General features: G+C 38.3%; 2 protein-coding genes and 1 non-coding gene across 5 annotated transcripts in view; 2 read left to right on the forward strand and 1 right to left on the reverse strand.

Annotated features, from left to right (window-relative positions):
- The window catches only part of TTC21B (tetratricopeptide repeat domain 21B), an 87,976-nt gene that overhangs the window by 67,495 nt on the left and 638 nt on the right, over nucleotides 1-19,843 (reverse strand). For 2 of the 3 annotated variants that reach the window (XM_047772787.1, XM_047772786.1), the window contains exons 2-6: nucleotides 15,774-15,903; nucleotides 15,573-15,683; nucleotides 11,819-11,985; nucleotides 9,110-9,232; nucleotides 3,516-3,673 (exon numbers count right to left, since the gene is read on the reverse strand). In XM_047772787.1, the coding sequence (XP_047628743.1) occupies nucleotides 3,516-3,673; nucleotides 9,110-9,232; nucleotides 11,819-11,985; nucleotides 15,573-15,683; nucleotides 15,774-15,903 (689 nt within the window). Of the gene's footprint in view, nucleotides 1-3,515; nucleotides 3,674-9,109; nucleotides 9,233-11,818; nucleotides 11,986-15,572; nucleotides 15,684-15,773; nucleotides 15,904-19,843 lie in introns of those variants that run through there. The other variant, XM_047772788.1, reaches the window with a different exon arrangement.
- LOC125123789 (small nucleolar RNA SNORA70) lies at nucleotides 9,755-9,888 on the forward strand. The gene has a single exon (XR_007134167.1). It is a non-coding gene; the product is annotated as a small nucleolar RNA SNORA70 (small nucleolar RNA).
- Nucleotides 9,910-10,263, forward strand: LOC125123250 (60S ribosomal protein L10-like; the record flags this gene model as incomplete). The annotated part of the gene is made up of 1 exon (XM_047772789.1): nucleotides 9,910-10,263. A coding segment is annotated over one exon (339 nt), but the record flags the coding sequence as incomplete, so codon positions are not given.

Below are 19,843 nucleotides of genomic sequence, written 5' to 3' on the forward strand. Positions count from 1 at the left end.
CATTTCCTTTATGAAAAATATCAGTCTCATTATTTAAACCCAAAAGAATCTCTTGACCTTATTTTTAATATGTTTAAGAAAGATAGCAAAAGATTTTACCACTCTCATTAAATCCAGTAGCAACCTGAATATAGTACTAGTTAACCATACCCAACAGCTAATATAAAGGAATAATTCACCTTGACTATACGGATTTATTAAAAGAATTCAGGAATGTAAAGATGGGTTGAATATTTAAATATTAAAGTAATTCACAACATTAAAATAGATTCCAATGTAATAAAAACAAATTTTAAAATATTATTTAAAAATCCTTTTTTTGATAGGAACAAAAAACAAACTTAGTAAGAAATATGCAAAAGTTACAGAAATTCATATAAAACTTTACTCAAGGGTATTCAAAAAAGGAACTGAACAAATGTGGCAACACATTAGGTTTCTCATCATGCACTGTGCCATACTGAATTATTACAGCCAGTTTTTCATTCTCCCTGAGTACATACATGCTTTCTGCCATGAAACTGAGCAGTTCCCCCTACAAATGCTAACTTGTACTTCATGGACCGCTGACTACAGACTTGGACATCCTTCTTGGCCCCTGGGATGTGAACAAGAATGGTAGTGGGCCACGCTGGCTTTAGAGAAATAGCATACTTCCGCCTGTCCTCTGCATCTCTGCAATGACTATGAGATGGGCTTCCTCTAGGTAGCCAGTGCTCTCTGGCCTGAGCCCAGTAAAGAACACGCTTAGAGCAGACCAGAGTTCAAACTGCAATGAGGTGTCATGCCCTCCCAGCTGAACCTTGAAGAAAAGCCCCAGCCAATCTGGTCTAGATCAGTGACCCTAGATGACCCACACTGAAATGAGAAACGAATGCATATTATAATTATCAGGTGCCCCGAGATTTGTGGGGTTTTGCTGCACATCCATTGCTCCCTAATGGCAATACTCATTTAGGGTCAAAAAAATCTCCCCAAATAATCTACAGATTTAATGCAATTCAACCCAATATCTTATAAGTTTTTTTTTAACATAAGTTATTCTGAGAGCTGCAAAAGAAGAGCCAAGAAAACTATCAAAAAAAAAAAAAAAACCAAAGTGGAAAACTTCCCTTAACAGATATCAAAATCCTTCAGAAGTACAGGAAAGAACAGATCCAGTCAAAAAGAAAAAAAGGACCAGTAAGTACACAGGGATAAAACAGCTTTTAGCATAAAGATGCTCAATCTCAACATGATCAAGGAAATGAAAAAAATAAGGTACCATCCTTATTCTACCAAATTGTCTTAAAAAAAACCCCACATGGATAATAGCCAGAATTGGTGAGGGCAGGGACAGGGGCATTCAATAGACTATTGTTGAGAATATAAATAAGTATAATTAACAATTTGGGAGTGTTTATCAAAATGTCAAATGTGTACACCTGAGGTGGAGACCGCACTCTGCATGGCTGGCTCCCTCTGTTCAAAAGCCATCTTCTCAGAGGCCTTTCCAGACCAGCCCATTAAATCAAAGCCCCTCCTCCACTCCCTATTTCTGTCTTTATTTTTTCTCCATTGCACTTATAACTTCCTAACATACTATGTAATTTCTTACTTGTTCTGCTTATTACATCAGTCTGTTCGCATACAAAATGTCTATCTTTGAGCAAAAATAAACCAAGGGGACCTAATCAAACTGACAGGCTTTTTGCACAGCAAAGGAAACCAAAAAGAAAACAAAAAGACAACTTAAAGAATGGGAGAAAATAGTTTCAAACGATGCAAGTGACAAGGGCTTAGTCTCTAAAATACACAAACAATTTACACAACTCAACAGCAAAAAAGCCAACAACCCAATGGGAAAATGGGCAAAAGACCTGAACTGACATTTCTACAAAGAAGACACACAGGTGGCCGACAAGCACATGAAAAATGCTCAGCATCACTGACTGTTAGAGAAATGCAAATCAAAACTACCATGAGATACCACCTCACAGCAGTCAGAATGGCCATCATTAATAATTCCACAAATAACAAATGCTGGAGGGGGTGTGGAGAAAAGGGAACCCTCCTGCACTGTTGGTGGGAATGTAAGCTGGTACAACCACTATGGAGAACAGTTTGGAGATACCTTAGAAAACTATGCATAGAACTACCATATGACCCAGCAATCCCACTCTTGGGCATCTATCCGGACAAAACTCTACTTAAAAGAGACACATGCACCCGCATGTTCACTGCAGCACCGTTAACAATAGCCAAGACATAGAAACAACCTAAATGTCCATCGACAGAGAATTGGATTAGGAAGATGTGGTATATGTACACAATGGAATACTACTCAGCCATAAAAAAGAACGACATAATACCATTTATAGCAACATGGGTGGAACTAGAGACTCATACTGAGTGAAATAAATCAGAAAGACAAAGACAAATACCATATGATTTCACTTATAACTGGAATCCAATATACAGCACAAATGAACATTTCCACAGAAAAGAAAATCATGGACCTGGAAAATAGACTTGTGGCCACCTGGGGGGAGAGGGAGGGAGTAGGAGGGATCAGGAGCTTGGGGTTATCGGATACAATTTGGAATGGATTTACAATGAGATCCTGCTGAGTAGCATTGAGAACTATATCTAGATACTTATATTGTAACAGAACAAAGGGTGGAAAAAAAATGTATACATGTAAGTGTATCTTGGCCCCCATGCTGTACAGCAGAAAAATAAATTAAAAAAATAATAAAAAATAAAATAAAATGTCTATCTTTGAATAGCTACTCAGATGTTTATGTAAATCAATATATTCAGGTTTTTCTGATTGCTTTTTTCTTTTTTTTTTGCTTTTGAGGGCCCACTTGTGGCAAATAGGGGTGTCCAGGTTAGGGATTCAATTGGAGCTATAGCCACACCACAGCCACAGCAACAGAGATCTGGGCCATGTCTGCAACTTATATCTCAGCTTAAGGCAATGCTGGATCCTCGACGCAAAAAATCAAGGCCAGGGATCGAACTAACATCCCCAGTGGTTTCCTGGTGGCTCAAAAGTTAACCATCCTGTGGCAGGTTAACAATCTGGTGTTGTAGCGGCTGTGGCTCAGGTCACTGCTATGGCTCAGGTTCCACCCTAGCCCAGGAACTTCCACATGCTTTGAGTGTGGCCAAAAAATACACATAGATTTTTTTTCTTTTTTCTTTTTTTTATTTTTTTGACTTTTTGCTATTTCTAGGGCCACTCCCGCACGGCATATGGAGGTTCCCAGACTAGGGGTCTAATCGGAGCTGTAGCTGCCGGCCTACGCCAGAGCCACAGCAACGCGGGATCCGAGCCCTGTCTGCAACCTACACCACAGCTCACGGCAACGCCAGATCGTTAACCCACTGAGCAAGGGCAGGGACCGAACCCGCAACCTCATGGTTCCTAGTCGGATTCGTTAACCACTGCGCCACAACGGGAACTCCTTCTTTTTTCTTGAAATTATAACCAGATCCCATGATACTTATATCATCCTTTTTGACCTAACCTCTGTGCTGTCTCAACCACCTGGTCCCAATCTTTCAAGGCTAGTTGTAGTTTCATTTTCTTTATAAAGGCAGGAAGGAAACTTGGAAAGTTCATGATTATCTGGTTCACAGTCTCCAGAGCACCTGAATAATTCTGGCGCATTTCAAGGCATTGTGCCTAATGGGAGAAAAGAGAAAAAAGTGACATCAAAACTGTGATCGCAAATGCTAAGGTTTTCACAGCAGTTATCCTGGAATAGGCAGAATACTAGTGTTTAACATTTTCTATATTTCTGTTTTCTGACTTTTCTGTAAGGAATAGTTATCACTTTTATAATCAGGAAAACAAGTTTTTATCAAAACAAAATTTCATTTTATTTTATTTTATTTTTTTGTCTTTTCTAGGGCTGCACCCGCAGCATATGGAGGTTCCCAGACTAGGGGTCTAATCGGAGCTGTAGCCGCTGGCCTTCACCAGAACCACAGCAACGAGGGATCCAAGCTGTGTCTGAGACCTACACCACAGTTCACAGCAACGCCGGATCCTTAACCCACTGACCAAGGCCAGGGATCGAACCCACAACCTCATGGTTCCTAGTTGGATTCATTAACCACTGAGCCACGACGGGAACTCCTATTAAAACAAAATTTTAAAACATCACAGAATAAAAATATTTTAAGTGATCTTGTTTTAAAATCCACTTTTAAGTAGCTGAGAATATAATTACATAAAAATTTTAAAATATTTTTAGAAACTTCATAAAATAAAGAATTTTCTACTTACAACAGAAAAACTACTTTTTAATATATAAAATATTTCCAGGATATTTGCAAGTAGCATCTAATACTAAGAGATTTTGTATATTTTTTTAAAAAATTACTTTCAGGTTAAAGATAAAGTTTTAAAGAATAAGCAAAACAAAGTTCAAAACTATCACATTTTCACTTCGTTATTTTTTTTTTTTTAATTTTGTCTTTTTAGGGTGGCACCCAAAGCATATGGAAGCTCCCAGGCTAGAGGTCGAAATTGGACTGCAGCTGCCAGCCTACGCCACAGCCACAGCAATGCCAGATTCAAGTCATGTCTGACCTACACCACAGCTCATGGAAACACACTGGATCCTTAACCCACTGAGTGGGGCCAGGGATTGAATCCACAACCTCATGGATAGTAATTGGTTCCTTTACCGCTGAGCCACAAGAGAAACTCCCACTTCTAGTAATTTTCATAAGGCAATAATTGATAAGACCAAAAAGAAGCATGTATTTGTCAGAATTATTTATAATAGGAAAAATTAGAATAATTCCACATAGGAATAAATTATACCATATTTAGTTAATAAAATTTTAGGTGGCCATTAAAAATCATTATGTAAATTTATTGACATGAAGGGATATCATTTACAATGATTGTTTATTTAGCTATTTAGTGATCTCCAATGGTGAAATTAATTTTTAATTCAAATATCATACATTCTGAAAATTTTTTATAATATCCATGTACTACTTTCATAGTCAGAAAATATAATACTATATAGTTAGCACTTTAAGAACAGATGATGGGATATTTGTCATATGTCAGATTTTTTTGACAAAGATATTCATTTTATTTTTTATTTTTTTATATATAATTATTTTAATTTTTTTTCATTACAGCTGGTTTACAGTGTTCTGTCAATTTTCTACTGTACAGCATGGTGACCCAGTTACACATGTATGTATAGATTCTTTTTTCTCACATTATCATGCTTCATTATAAGTGACTAGATACAGTTCCCAGTGCTACATAGCAGGATCTCATTGCTTATCCATTCCAAAGGCAGTAGTCTGCATCTATTAACCCCAAGTTCCCAATCCATCCCACTTCCTCCCCCTCCCCCTCCCCCTCGGCAACCATGAGTCTATTCTCCAAGTCCATGATTTTCTTTTCTGTGGAAATGTTCATTTGTGCTGTATATTGGATTCCAGTTATAAGTGAAATCATATGGTATTTGTCTTTTTCTGACTTACTTCACTCAGTATGAGAGTCTCTAGTTCAACCCATGTTGTTGCAAATGGCATAATTTTATTCCTTTTTATGGCTGAGTAGTATTCCATTGTGTACATATACCACATCTTCCTAATCCAATTCTCTGTCGATGGACATTTAGGTTGTTTCTATGTCTTGGCTATTGTTAACGGTGCTGCAGTGAACATGCGGGTGCATGTGTCTCTTTTAAGTAGAGTTTTGTCCGGATAGATGCCCAAGAGTGGGATTGCTGGGTCATATGGTAGTTCTATGCATAGTTTTCTAAGGTATCTCCAAACTGTTCTCCATAGTGGTTGTACCAGCTTACATTCCCACCAACAGTGCAGGAGGGTTCCCTTTTCTCCACACCCCCTCCAGCATTTGTTATTTGTGGAATTATTAATGATGGCCATTCTGACTGCTGTGAGGTGGTATCTCATGGTAGTTTTGATTTGCATTTCTCTAACAGTCAGTGATGCTGAGCATTTTTCATGTGCTTGTCGGCCACCTGTGTGTCTTCTTTGTAGAAATGTCAGTTCAGGTCTTTTGCCCATTTTCCCATTGGGTTGTTGGCTTTTTTGCTGTTGAGTTGTGTAAATTGTTTGTGTATTTTAGAGACTAAGCCCTTGTCACTTGCATCGTTTGAAACTATTTTCTCCCATTCTTTAAGTTGTCTTTTTGTTTTCTTTTTGGTTTCCTTTGCTGTGCAAAAAGCCTGTCAGTTTGATTAGGTCCCCTTGGTTTATTTTTGCTTTTATTTCTGTTGCTTTGGGAGACTGACGTGAGAAAACATTTGTAAGGTTGATGTCAGAGAACGTTTTGCCTATGTTCTCTTCCAGGAGTTTGACGGTGTCTTGTCTTACATTTAAGGCTTTAAGCCATTTTGAGTTTATTTTTGTGCATGGTATGAGGGTATGTTCTAGTCTCATTATTTTGCATGCAGCTGTCCAGTTTTCCCAGCACTACTTGCTAAAAAGACTTTTTTCCTATTTTATATTCTCTTCTCCTTTGTCGAAGATTAACTGACTGGAGGTGTCTGGGTTTATTTTTGGGTTCTCTCTTCTGTTCCATTGGTCTGTATGTCTGTTTTGGTACCAATACCACTGTCTTGATTACTGTGGCTTTGTAATATTGCCTGAAGTCTGGGAGAGTTATGCCTCCTGCTTGGTTTTTTTTTCCTCAAGACTGCTTTGGCAATTTGGTGTCTTTTGAGGTTCCATGTAAATTTTTGCACTGTTTGTTCTAGTTCTGTGAAAAATGTTATGGGTAATTTGATAGGGATTGCATTGAATCTGTAGATTACTTTGGGTAGTATGGCCATTTTTACAATATTAATTTTTCCAACTCAGAGCATGGAATATATTTCCATTTCTTTACTCTTCTTTAATTTCCTTAATTAATGTTTTATAGTTCTCAGCATATAAATTTCTCACCTCTTTGGTCAGGTGTATTTCCAGGCATTTGATTTTTTTGGGGTGAAATTTTAAAAGGTATTCCTTTTCTAAAGTTTCATTGTTAGTATACAGAAATGCAACTGATTTCTGAAAGTTAATCTTATATCCTGCTACTCTGCTGAATTTGTCGATCAGTTCAAGCAGTTTTTGGGTTGAGTCCTTAGGGTTTTCCATATATAGTATCATGTCTTCTGCATATAGTGACAGTTTTACCTCTTCTCTTCCTATTTGGATGCCTTTTATTTCTTTTGTTTGTCTGATTGCTGTGGCTAGGACTTCTAATACTATGTTCAATAACCATATGTCAGATTTTTAAAAATTTGCTTCTCAATCTCCTTTAGGAATAAATTTAGTCCTGGAATACCTCCATTCAAAATAAGCATCCAGCCTCAACTGATGTACAGTAAACTGCAGTACATCCTTGTGGTCAGCTTGAAATGATACTCCCATATAATTAAAGTATGAGAACCATCCAAAAATGCCACTATGTAAAAATAAATTATTTAAATTTCTCAACAGTTCACAATAATGGCAGAAACATTACTGCAGATAATTTTAAAAAATCCATATGCCTTTGGAATCTGCCTAAATAGCTGGCAACATAAAATACTAAACTCATGCTAAAAGACCACATCTAATACTTCCTTAGAACACCTCACATAAACATGAATGCAGCATAATACCATATTAAAGGAAATTAAATTTGCTATATATTTGGTCCATATCATTACTAGTTGGAATTCAGCTAATGCAAGCCTCTTACTGAATAAAGTAAGAAATAAATACATAAATGGAATGGGTTTTATCAGAAAAAGAATTTAAACCAACCCTGAGTATTGAAGGAAAAAGGTAAATCCCTCCTAAGCTGCTTATGTTAACACTTGAAATAGCCCTATCCTAGAAGATTATCAACTAGCTTTTCTTTAAGGAATAGAGAAGGAGACATGATCAAGAAAAACTTTTTTAAAAACTTACTAAATGCCCATAACCTCTAGAAGTGCCATTAGGTAAAACCCGAGGTCAACCAGCACAGGTACTATTTGCACTGGTGGTGAATATCTGAACAAGTTCACTATCCACAGAAATTCACAATGTCCAAGGTACTAATAACCTTCTTTTTCTTTTTTTATCTCCCCAAATTATTGCTAATTTAAGAGACTATTTTTCTAATATGAATTTAATTTCTTTTGTTGAAATATTTTTTTTTTAATTTAAGCCATTTAGAAGGCATCAGTAGGACTGAAGAAAGGGTCCAAATAAGAAACTTCCACCTACCGATGACTTCTAATGACAATGCCACTTGATCACCTCACCCAGTATAAGTCAGACCATGTCATTTCTGTTTCCCCTGCTGTCCATCCATCTGGTTCAAAGCAAAAGCCAAAGTCTTTACAGAATCAGGTGGCCTCTCCTTGTCCACGTCCCCATTCCCATTCCCACCTGCCCAGACACTCATCTCCTCTCCCTCTAGCCCTCACCTCCTCTCCCCTTCCCTCATTCCGCTTTAGTCTCCAAGACTCCTAGCAAAGCCTTGAGCATGCCTCAAGTATTTCAACTCTCATCTTGTCTATTTGTAATGTTCTCCTCAGGTGCCCACAGGGCTTTAACTTTCACCTCCTATATGTCTGTGTTTAAATGTCACTTTTTCTGACCACATCATTTAAAATTAAAAGTTCTTATCTAGCTGTATTTTTTCCTCTCTCCTTGATTTATTTTTCCACTGCACTTATCACCTCCTAATATCCTATGTAATTGACTTTGTTTACTGACGTCTGTCTCCACCAAAAGAACATAAACTCCATAAAAGCAAGAGATTTTATTCTGCTCAGGGTGTCCCTAGTATGTCAAGTGATGCCTCACATATTTGGACACACCATAGATGTAGACGTCTGGTGAGTAAATAATATAGGAACCACCACCTCCAGCAACATCAACAACAAAAGCAACTAAAACTGATCCAGGATTCAGGAACTTGGCAAGGAATACTTCCCCTAGTTTTCTGTTCATAGTCCTATACAAATGCAAGTCCCTCCTACAGTTGAGAGTTGAAAAAGTAACATAAAAACTATCTTTTTGAGCTGGTTAGTTTTGCTGGGTTTTAGATACATTACAAATTTTAAAGTATCATTTTATTAACCTAACTTCAACTTACCTTACCCAGAAGAGCAAAAACATTATTTCCATCTTGTAATCCCTCTTCAAAATATCTTAGTGCTTTTTTAGTATAAGAGTCTTTTCCTCTTGTAATATCAAGCCATCCTCTCAAAATCTGTCCCTGTAAAATGAATAATTCTAAGCATACTTCCATTTTTCGGAAATGAAAGAAATAAATGTTGATGAAGGAGGTAAACGTAGCATCATTTTTACTTGTAATGAGTCATTCTACCAAATAATGTTATGAAAAATAAAACTCTGTGCAATAAGATCACTTTCAAACATTTGCCGGTCTAGTCTTAGGAACTACTATGAATTTCAGCTTTTAAGATTACTACTGTAGTCAATATTAAGAAGCTTGACTAATATTCCATCAGTATTAAGTAAACAATATTTTAATCTGAGGCTTTGCTAAAAAGTCACTACTAATAATTGTTAAACATGTAATTCAATATATAAATAACAATTTGCTACCTCTTTTGGAGGAAACAGACCAAAATGAACTAAGATGGAAAAACGGAAGTGCCTTGCTTCACATTAAAAATTAAGAAAATTTGGCAACCATCTCCCTCATCTCTGACTAGACCGCTGAATTTCAAATGAAAGGATAAAATGATCTCAGCAAATAAGAAATGAAGAAGCTTTGCAGCCAATTAAGCCAACCATGCTCTTTTCCCCATGGGGGCCCGGTGTGCAATGGCTGCAAACAGCAGCCTCCTCGGTAGTGTATGCAGCCTGTTGCCTTATAGGCTGCCCTAAGGGACCTTGGAGACAGCCCTTTCCAGTGGGCATTCATGACTGGCATGTTGTCCCCAATGCAGGCTCCAGACAGGCATGCGTGGTGCCTTTGGAAGGCCCCAGGGCACGGTGGCCCACGTCCACATTGGCCAAGTCATCATGTCCATCCGCACCAAGCTGCAGAACAAGGAGCATGTGATTGAGGCCCTGCACAGGGCCAAGTTCAAGTTCCCTGGCCGCCAGAAGATCCACATCTCTAAGAAGTGGGGATTCACTAAGTTCAACGCAGATGAATTTGAAAACATGGTGGCAGAAAAGAGGCTTATCCCCGATGGCTGCGGGGTCAAATACATCCCTAATTGCGGCCCTCTGGACAAACGGCGGGCCCTGCACTCATGAGAGCCTTGGCAGCGCGTCCCTTCCTCAACGCTGAACAATAAATCCTACTTTCCTGTCAAACAAAAAAAAACAAAAAAAAATAGAAATGAAGAAGCTATGAATGTTTACCTTCAGAAATGTTAGTGAGCCAATGGGTTGTAAGGTTGATAGGATTAGAAAGAAGATGGATACACAATGAGTATTTTCCTTTTAATGACAAATTAAAAATTATGAAATCTTTCCTTGTCAAAAAATTTATAGGTTAATTAACCTTCTAAATCTTTAACTAAGATCGTATTTACTTCGCTGTATTTCACCTGAAAAGACAGGTAAGCATACTTAAGCAACACTACTTCTATTCATTAGATCATCCTTATTTAAATCATTTCAACTAAGATTCCCAATCTATATTTTTAGCCTAATACCTCTTCTAATATTTTCTTTTTCCAAAATCTCATCCACTGTCTCCAACTCACTGTTCCACCAAAGCTTGAAATGTAGCATGTCTTAAACCAAAAGCATTACCTCCCCCCAAGATTACCTTCTCATTCCAAGGTATTTTCTATTCATGTTAACTGGTCTCAGAATTGTCCAGGCTTCAAACCTCAGAGAGACATGCTTGATATCTGTCACCTCAATATCTTTCCCCTACTATTTATCCTAAGTTGAAAGTCTTGTATTTGATAATTCTCCAATTTCTACGCACTGTGCAGTATTTCCTTAAAACCTTCTGCTGGGAAGTACTACCTCTTGGAGCCTGTGTTCTGGTTTCTCCTTAGGTCAGTTCATCCTGTAAACCTTTGCTAAATTAATTTTCTGAGTTTGCACTTTAATAATATCACTGACATCTAAAAATATTCACTGACCCTCAATGCACATGAAATTAGAAACAAATATTTGTACCTAGCCATCAAGATCCTTCAATTTGTCCTAATCTGCTTCTCCAAGCTTTGGTTCCACCATCTTCTTCTCTGTACCTTGTATTCCCATCAGTGAATGTGAGGTTCTCACTGTACCCAGAACCAACAAATCTCCTTGTTTTTCTCATTTCCATCTATTATTTCCCACCTTGGGAATATCAACTTCTCTTTTCCATAATCTTTGCCTATGGAAACTATATCCATCTTTCTGGTTCTAAGCCCAAGTGCAATTTCCTTCAAGACATTCTTCTTCATTCTGCTAATATTTACAGACGTGCTCTCTCTTTCAGCACTTAAAATAGTGCCTGACACAAAGTAAATGGGCAACAAATGTTAACTATTATTTTCTTGCACATTTAATCACACTCACATTCCATTTGTCAATTTTCTCACAGTATTAACTAGGTGTGTGCTCTAGAACACTGCTAGATGATCCACTCATGAAGGCCCTATCTATGTATTTCTTGTCTTTCTATTAACAGTGCAAATAATGGTGCCATGTCTCTAGAGCAGTTCAATAAGCAAAATGGGAGGGAAAGAAGAAGAAAAGGAAGAAGAGAGGGAAGCAACCAGGGAGGGAGGGAACTTGTCAAAAGCCAATAAATAGCACTAACACAAAAATCTTAGAGAACCGCAACTTTACAAAATAAGAAAATTAGAAAACCAGCTACCTCTTTACTACCATTTGACATTTTGATCATTCGATCAATATATTCTCTCGCCTTATCATGATGACCAATGTGCCACAAAAATAAGCCTGCATGATACAAGGCTTTCAGTCCAGCTCCTTTACGTTGCTCCTTCAACCTGGCATCTGATTCCAAAATAGCTTCTCTATCTGGGAGAGGAAAAAAAAAAAAAATTACATGAAAATTAAATTCTAATCAAGAGTTTATAATAGGTCAGATGATTAACTGAACAGAGAGAACATAGTCTTTCTCTCTAGGGCAGCACTAAGAGAAATAAAATGCAAGCCACACATGTAATTTTAAATTTCCTACTAACCACATAGGAAGTAAAAAGAAACAAGTATAATTGACTTTAATAATACATTTAATTAACACAATATATCCTAACTTTCATTTCAATACATCATTAATGTAAAAATTATTAAGAAGATACTTTCCTTTTTTTTCTTACTAAATCTTTAAAATCTGGTATGTATTTCACACAAAGCACATCTCAATTAAGATGCTAAATTTTCTTCAGAACATTTGAAAATAGATTTCATAAAATTTATTTTGGAAAAAGGAGAATCATACATTCATTCTAAACATAATTTTGCTAATAACCAAATCAAGTATCAGTTTTAAACTTAAATTAATTAGAGTTAAATTTCAAATTCCTGGAGTTCCCGTTGTAGCGCAGTGGTTAACGAATCCGACTAGGAACCATGAGGTTGCGGGTTCAGTCCCTGCCCTTGCTCAGTGGGTTAACGATCTGGCGTTGCTGTGAGCTGTGGTGTGGGTTGCAGACGCGGCTTGGATCCTGCGTTGCTGTGGCTCTGGCGTAGGCCGGTGGCTACAGCTCCGATTAGACCCCTAGCATGGGAACCTCCATATGCCGTGCGGGAGTGGCCCAAGAAATAGCAAAAAAGACAAAAAAAAAATTTCAAATTCCTGTCCTCAAAGAGATACATTTCAGGTTCTCCGCAGCCACATGTGGCCAATGACCACTGTGTCCACACTAGAGTTCTATAGCTGATGTCATTCTCAAGACATAAAGGTTACAGATGCACTTATTTTTTTAAAAAAATAAGACTTGAAAAAGTTAGCAATGATTCTAAAACAAGACAATCATTAGGGGCAAATCCAGGACTAGTAATAAAATTATCCTACTTCCTAATCCAATTCTAAAATATTTAAACATGCTAGGCTGCTGTTGCAGGCCTGTGAAAGGCAATATAATTGCTGCTACTGACATAGTTTAATAATACTATTTCACTGCTCCCTTAAAAAGATAGTCTATTTCTAGAGCTTTGTTACCTACATGTTTAGGACACGAATGTCAATCAGACATCTGAATGGGAATGCGGATCAGGTAGGTAACAGGAAGAAGAAATGCCCAAATTGAGGGCTGAGATTTCCAAAAGGACCACCTTTCTGGAAATGGTGACCAAGGAAGAGTTATGTGACTCTTCCTTTTACCCCTAACAATACAAATTTAAATTTAAATGTGGAATTTCCAAGGTGCAACTTTATGAGTTGAGGAAATAAAACTGTATTCTGGAGGGCTAGAGATGGCTTAGCAAGAGATCCCTTCTGCCCCACGCTCCCCACACCCACACCCACTAGACCACCTTCAGAAGTTTACATTAAAGAGTCCTGATACAGAAGCAGAACTTATCAGGGCAGGAGGAGGCCTTGCACCTTCCTGCCCAGATTTCCATCAAGTCCCTAGAGGGGCATCAGTTCGCTGTGACACCATCTGCACAAAGCCAGCTCTTGCCAGATATTCAAGTTCTTAGTGTATCACAACCCTTTTATAATCAGGGCTTCTATCAGCATTCAGGAAGAATGCATAAGAACAACCTAGGCCCTTTCTAGGCAAGACTGACACACATGTGGGCCTCTCCTGGGCTCACGCTCACTCAACATCATCTGTGGAAGAAAGCAGAGTGAGTACTTGGGTGTCTCTAAACTATACTTCTGCTGCTTTCTCTTTAGCATCCCGGAAATCATATTTTCCAACAGAACCAGTACTCCTGGGAAAAACAATAAAGGAAAATTTGATTCGAGGAAGAAAATATTTTGTATAAATTTTTTTTTTAATACTGAATTCAGCTCTCCCATGCACACTCTCTATTCTAGCTAAACATACTCCTGCTGGAGCATAGAGAAAGGGGCTCCAGGGAGAAGTCTAATTTGGAACCATTTCCATGTATTCCTCCTGTCCGACAAGCAGGCTTTGTACTCAAATCCTAGCTGCCCTCTACGAAAAGATTAAGTCCCCAGTTCTACAAAGTTTTCTCAGCCTACTATGAAGAGTTCATGCCACTTTCAATTAATCATGGATTCATTTGTTTTATTTCATATCATTTTATTCAATAGTAACATTATAATTAATCTTGGTGGGTCTTATGTTGTCTTTCCCAACTAGATTATACACTTGATGTCACAGATCACTTCTTACAATTCTTTAGTATCCTCTAACTATATTCTCTAACTAGTCCCTTGTGGAAAGTAAGCATCTAGTCATTGAATTTGTTTACGAGCTAAACATATTGTTTCAAATAACTTTTTATTGATTTGTGTAAGAATATGTGAGTAAAGGAGGTAAGTGATACTTTGCTTAGCAAAAAAAACTGTTTTCTAATATTAAAAAAAAAATCTGTGGCATTTGGTAATTGCCTAATTATTTGAAACAAAGTGAATATTTATTATGCTATTAGCTGTTCCTGATATATGTGGATGAATATAAAACTATTTCTTTTCTTCCTTCCTTTTTTTTTTTTTTTTTTGGCCACTACTGTGGCATGCAGAAGTCCTCAGCCCAGGAATCAAACCCACACCATAGCTATACCCAGAGATACAGCAATCATAACACAGAATCCTTAACCTAGTGAGCTACCTTGGAACTCCTGCTATTTCCTTTTTATTACCTGTAATTCTAATGTTTTTCTGCCTTAGCCATTAAGATACACTATATGTTAAGGCTGTTCACACAGTTTTCATTGCTGGTTTAAAGTTCCTTCTATAATCTAATCATAGTTCTGACCTACTACTGATAAAAATTTACTGCCAAGCTCCTAAAGAGCTAGCCCCTCTCAGGGATGTAAGGGCTTTCAAGATGCTTAAGACACAGTAGAAGAGAGAAACTGCATGTATCCACTAAGTTGTAAAGTTAGCTGTTACAGGGTAATTTATGGATATACATCTTTTGAACTGTCCTTTTGTTTATTTAACCACTGCTAAAATACATTCATCTTTATGTTCATTTAAATGATCCCCACATACTAATGAAACCTCATAGGACATAAGGAATATGAAGGCAATATCAGACCCAGATTTTTTTTTTTTTTTTTTGCATTTTAGGGCCGCACTCGCGTATGGAGGTTTCCAGGCTAAGGGTCTAATCGGAATTGCAGTTTCCGGCCTATACCACAGCCACAGCAATGCGTGATGTGAGCCACAACTGCCACCTACACCACAGCTCACAGCAATGCTGGTGCCTTAACCCACTGAGAGAGGCCAGGGATTGATCACACAACCTCATGGTTATTAGATTTGTTTCCACTGTGCCACGACAGGAACTCCAGACCCACACTTCTTGTGCTTGATAAACTTACAATCTTGTCTGGATATAAACAGTATCTACAGAGAGTATATAATACAGCATGATCAGACTGAATGTTAAGGTAACTGAGAAAAACTAAAATGAGTCAAGTTGGAAAAACTGTCTAAGCATTGTACTTAAAAACTCTACCTGGATTGGGACTCCTTTTATGAGCATTTATCAGTGCAATTAGAGAACAGAGTGATACATCTTGTTTATTTTTAATAGCCTCAAATTCTCGAAGTGCTTCTTGAGTTTTACCTAAAAATCAAAATTACAAAGTGAAAAATTGTTCTTGGTGCAAAATAAGAATTTAAAACTTATGAGACATGTTTAATAATTAGCACATACCTTCCATTAATGTACCATAGGCATGGTAAAACCTGAAGACTGGGTCATTGCCATATCTCTTAATTCCTTCACTGGCAACAAGTAACACTTGGTGGAAATATCTTTCTTGACAATAGTAATTAATCAAAGTCTAAAAGGAAATAAAGACCAAATGTTAAAAGACATTCTGAAATACTCTAAGGAGCAGATATAACCCAAGATCTTGAATAATCTAAAGCTCAGATAATATATTTTTTCTTCCAAGTTCCTTAAAATATTGTTAAAGGCTAGCAAATAATACTAAAGAACACAATGAATACAAAATTATTGACATAACTCAATGTTTTCTAATAATTTCAATCTTTTTTTTAACCATTTCTTAACAATACTGATGTTAGGCTGTTTTTACCTGTATTTCTTTCCTTGCCCACAATTTCTTCAAAGTTTTGGAAAATGGGAGAAAAGCCGGAATAATTTTTTTTTTAAAAAAGCAGGGATAAAATAATAATAATAAAAAAGACAAGAGGCTTCCATTGCCATACTAGATTTCCTTAAAAAAAAAAAAAAAAAAAAAACTTTGCTTCTATTTTTATAGCATCACAAAGTATCACCAATTACACCCAGAATTCTATTGTCAAAGATTATCTTGTTTTGTGGGTTCTTTAACAAATAATTGTGAGTAAAAACAAATGATCTTTTTTTTTTTTTGTCTTTTTAGGGCTGCATCTGCAGCATATGAAGGTTCCCAGGAAAGGGGGTCGAATCAGAGCTGTAGCTGCTAGCCTATGCGACAGCCACAGCCACACCAGATCCAAGCCGCATCTGCGATCTATACCACAGCTCATGTCAACGCCAGATCCTTAACCCAATGAGCAAAGCCAGGGATTGAACCTGCATCCTCATGGACACTAGCCAGATTGTTTCCACTGAGCCTGAGCCACAAGGGAACTCCCCAAATGATCTTTCTTAATGGACATCACTATCTTTAGGCTTTTTTCAAAATTGTATTATTTCTACATGAGGGAGAAAACAGGAGACATGAAGTTCTGATTAATTGGATCTAGGCTTTACACCATTTTTTCTCTGGATCATATCGAAAGCTTAGTTGCTAACCTACTCAAACAGGGAAACTGTTTCCCTCATCACCGTGACAGAACTGATTCATCTCCATGAACGAATCGGGGCCATTCCACAGTTACCTCTGGTCAGCGGGAGTAAGAAATACAAATGAAGCATGGGCTGACAGTATTAAAATGAGTATCGTGACAGCTCCTTTTTACAGCCTATTGTTTCTGGAGGGCTGTAGTCCATGGGCTTCTTTAGAACATTTAGGCAAATGTCCTCTGTTAACCTTCACTCTGCTTCCCTCCTGTGGTTACTGTTCTCCAGTCTCTTCGCAGCCACTTCAGCTCGTGACCCAGACACCAATTCCAATCCCCACACCTCAGTAAAGTGTAGCTTTCCACCAGAGCCCCTTCCCTAAGGCTCCAAGTGACCTCTTAGTTTGCCACAACTAAGGACACTTTTAATATCATCTTACTTGACATCTCTCCAGCATTTAGTAGCACTAAGCACCTCTAACTCTCCAGAAAGGCAGTGGGATGGTATTACCAAAAAAAGACATGGATTTTTACGGTGAAAAGACCCGGTTTCAAGTTTCTGGTTCATCTTACAGCACCTCAGTTTGCTCATTTGTAAAATGCTGTTAGATCATTCATAGGTCATTGTGAGGATTAATTAAGACATTATACTGCAAAACTCCTGGGCGGGGGAATGTTTCTCCAAACCCCATATGTTGAGGACATAAAAACCATATATCTGTTCAAGACCTCTCATCACAGCTCCAACTCTTATTTCCATTTGCCCAGCCACCCAAGCCAGACACCAGTCAGGAGTCCTCTCTACCTGTTTGCATAGTCAGTCACCCTAAGTCTAACCAGTCAGGAGGTCCTTCTGTTTCTCTAGTCTACTTCATACTCCTGCACCTGTTACCACTGCCTTGGATCAGGCTAGGCTATTTGGTCCAACAAACATTCACTGCCTGCCTCTGAGTGCCAGGCACTGGGCTAGGTGCTGTGAATATGAAGGGGAGTGAGATATGGATGCTGTCCCAGAAAAGCTTAAAATTTTCAACTGAGACTAGAAATCTAAAGACCATTTGAAATATAACAAAGTAAATGCCAGGAAAGAACTTATCAATTGCCTTTGGAATGTAAGGGAACGAAGTTGGGGTGTGGGAGGGTGGAAGAGTAAAATTAAGGAAAAGATTCTTGGGGAGGACTTCAGAACTGACTCGCTTTGCAAACTCCTGCTCCTGCTCCCCACACATACAGACTCTTCCTATTCCTCTTTCATGATTCAGAAACTGCAACAACACAGAGGTAAGAAATGAGCAATGAGACAGGGGCTGGGGTGCGGGTAGAGAGGACTCAGTCATCCTGTTCACTAGAGAAGAGATGGGTGCACTATGGCCTGTGGGCCATGTCTGGCCTGCCAGACTGTTTTGATATGGCCAGCAAGTCAAGAACAGTTGGTACATGTTCAAGCAGTTGAGGACAAAACCAAACAAGCAAAAGAAGAAAAGTATAACATGTGGAAGTTACATGAAATTCAAACTCCCTTGTCTAAGTTAAGTTTTATTGGAACACAGCCACACTCAATTGCTTTAGTACTGTCTATGGCTGCTTTCATGCAACGATGGCAGATTCGATGCCACAGAGACTCTATGGCCCATAAAGCCTGAATATGTACTAACCGGCCCCTTACAGAGAAAGTTTGCCATTTCCTGTCCTAGAGTTTTAAGTAGAAAAGAGATTACTGGATGATGAGATTGGCGAGAAAGCGAGGGTCAAGAAGGACCTCATAGTGACTTGATTTTCTAGTCTAAGTGATGAGGAGCTAAATAATAGCTTATAGCATGAAAGTCTTTGTTAAAAAAGTTCATTTGGGGGAGTTCCCACTGTGGCTCAATGGTAACAAACCGGACTAGTAACCACGAGGATGCAGATTCGATCCCTGGCCTTGCTCAATCTGTTAAGGATCTAGTGTTGCTGTGGCTGTCGTGTAGGCCGGCAGCTGCAGCAGCTCCAATTGTACCCCTAGCCTGGGAACTTCCATGTGCCTCAAGTGCGGCACTAAAAAGCAAAAAAAAAAAAAAAAAAGGTTATTTAATTTGTATGGCAGGCAGTACAAAGCATATTATTTGAGGGGATGAAAATCCTTAAGGGGTTGAGGGATGTCTTCACAGGAAGATGATGTAAAACTTCAGGCAAAAAAGCAAAAGTCACTCCAGCACTCTCCACTACTGCCAAGTTGTCCTCCATCTGCTCATCACCCACTAATATGGTGCACGTTTTATTTACCTTTTCACTGACTGACTCCTCCTACTCAAATGTAGAAAGATTTGGGAGGGTTTTTCTTAGCTTTGTTACGGCAGGGTTTATTACTTTCAGGACTTAGAATAGTGCCAGGCACACAGGAGGCATTCAATAATCAGTAAACATTTGTTAAATTAATTCAATTAAGGTTGTCTCCAGCATCAGGCTATAAAATCTGTGAAGAGGAGTTCCCGTCGTGGCGCAGTGGTTAACGAATCTGACTAGGAACCATGAGGTTGCGGGTTCGGTCCCTGCCCTTGCTCAGTGGGTTAACGATCCGGCGTTGCCGTGAGCTGTGGTGTAGGTTGCAGACGCCGCTCGGATCCCACGTTGCTGGGGCTCTGGCGTAGGCCAGTGGCTACAGCTCCGATTCGACCCCTAGCCTGGGAACCTCCATATGCCGTGGGAGCGGCCCAAGAAATAGCAAAAAGACAAATAAATAAATAAATAAAATAAAGGGAAATTAAAAAAAAAAATCTGTGAAGACAGGGACTATTCCATTCTGTTCGTCATGATCTCCAGCTCCAGTAGACACGCAGTGAGCCCTCCATCAGGGCTGAACAAGGGAAACAGTGACTAAATAAAGGAGATCATCCTAAAACGTAACTTTCATTTTTAAATCTCATGTCCTTAATTGCTTTCAAATCATCATTTCTTAAGTGGAAAGTCGTTAAATATTTGCTGAATGGATGAATCATTGATAAACAAATAGAG

Source organism: Phacochoerus africanus, chromosome 3 (assembly GCF_016906955.1).
Source record: "Phacochoerus africanus isolate WHEZ1 chromosome 3, ROS_Pafr_v1, whole genome shotgun sequence".
In the NCBI taxonomy this organism is placed as follows: Eukaryota; Metazoa; Chordata; class Mammalia; order Artiodactyla; family Suidae; genus Phacochoerus; species Phacochoerus africanus.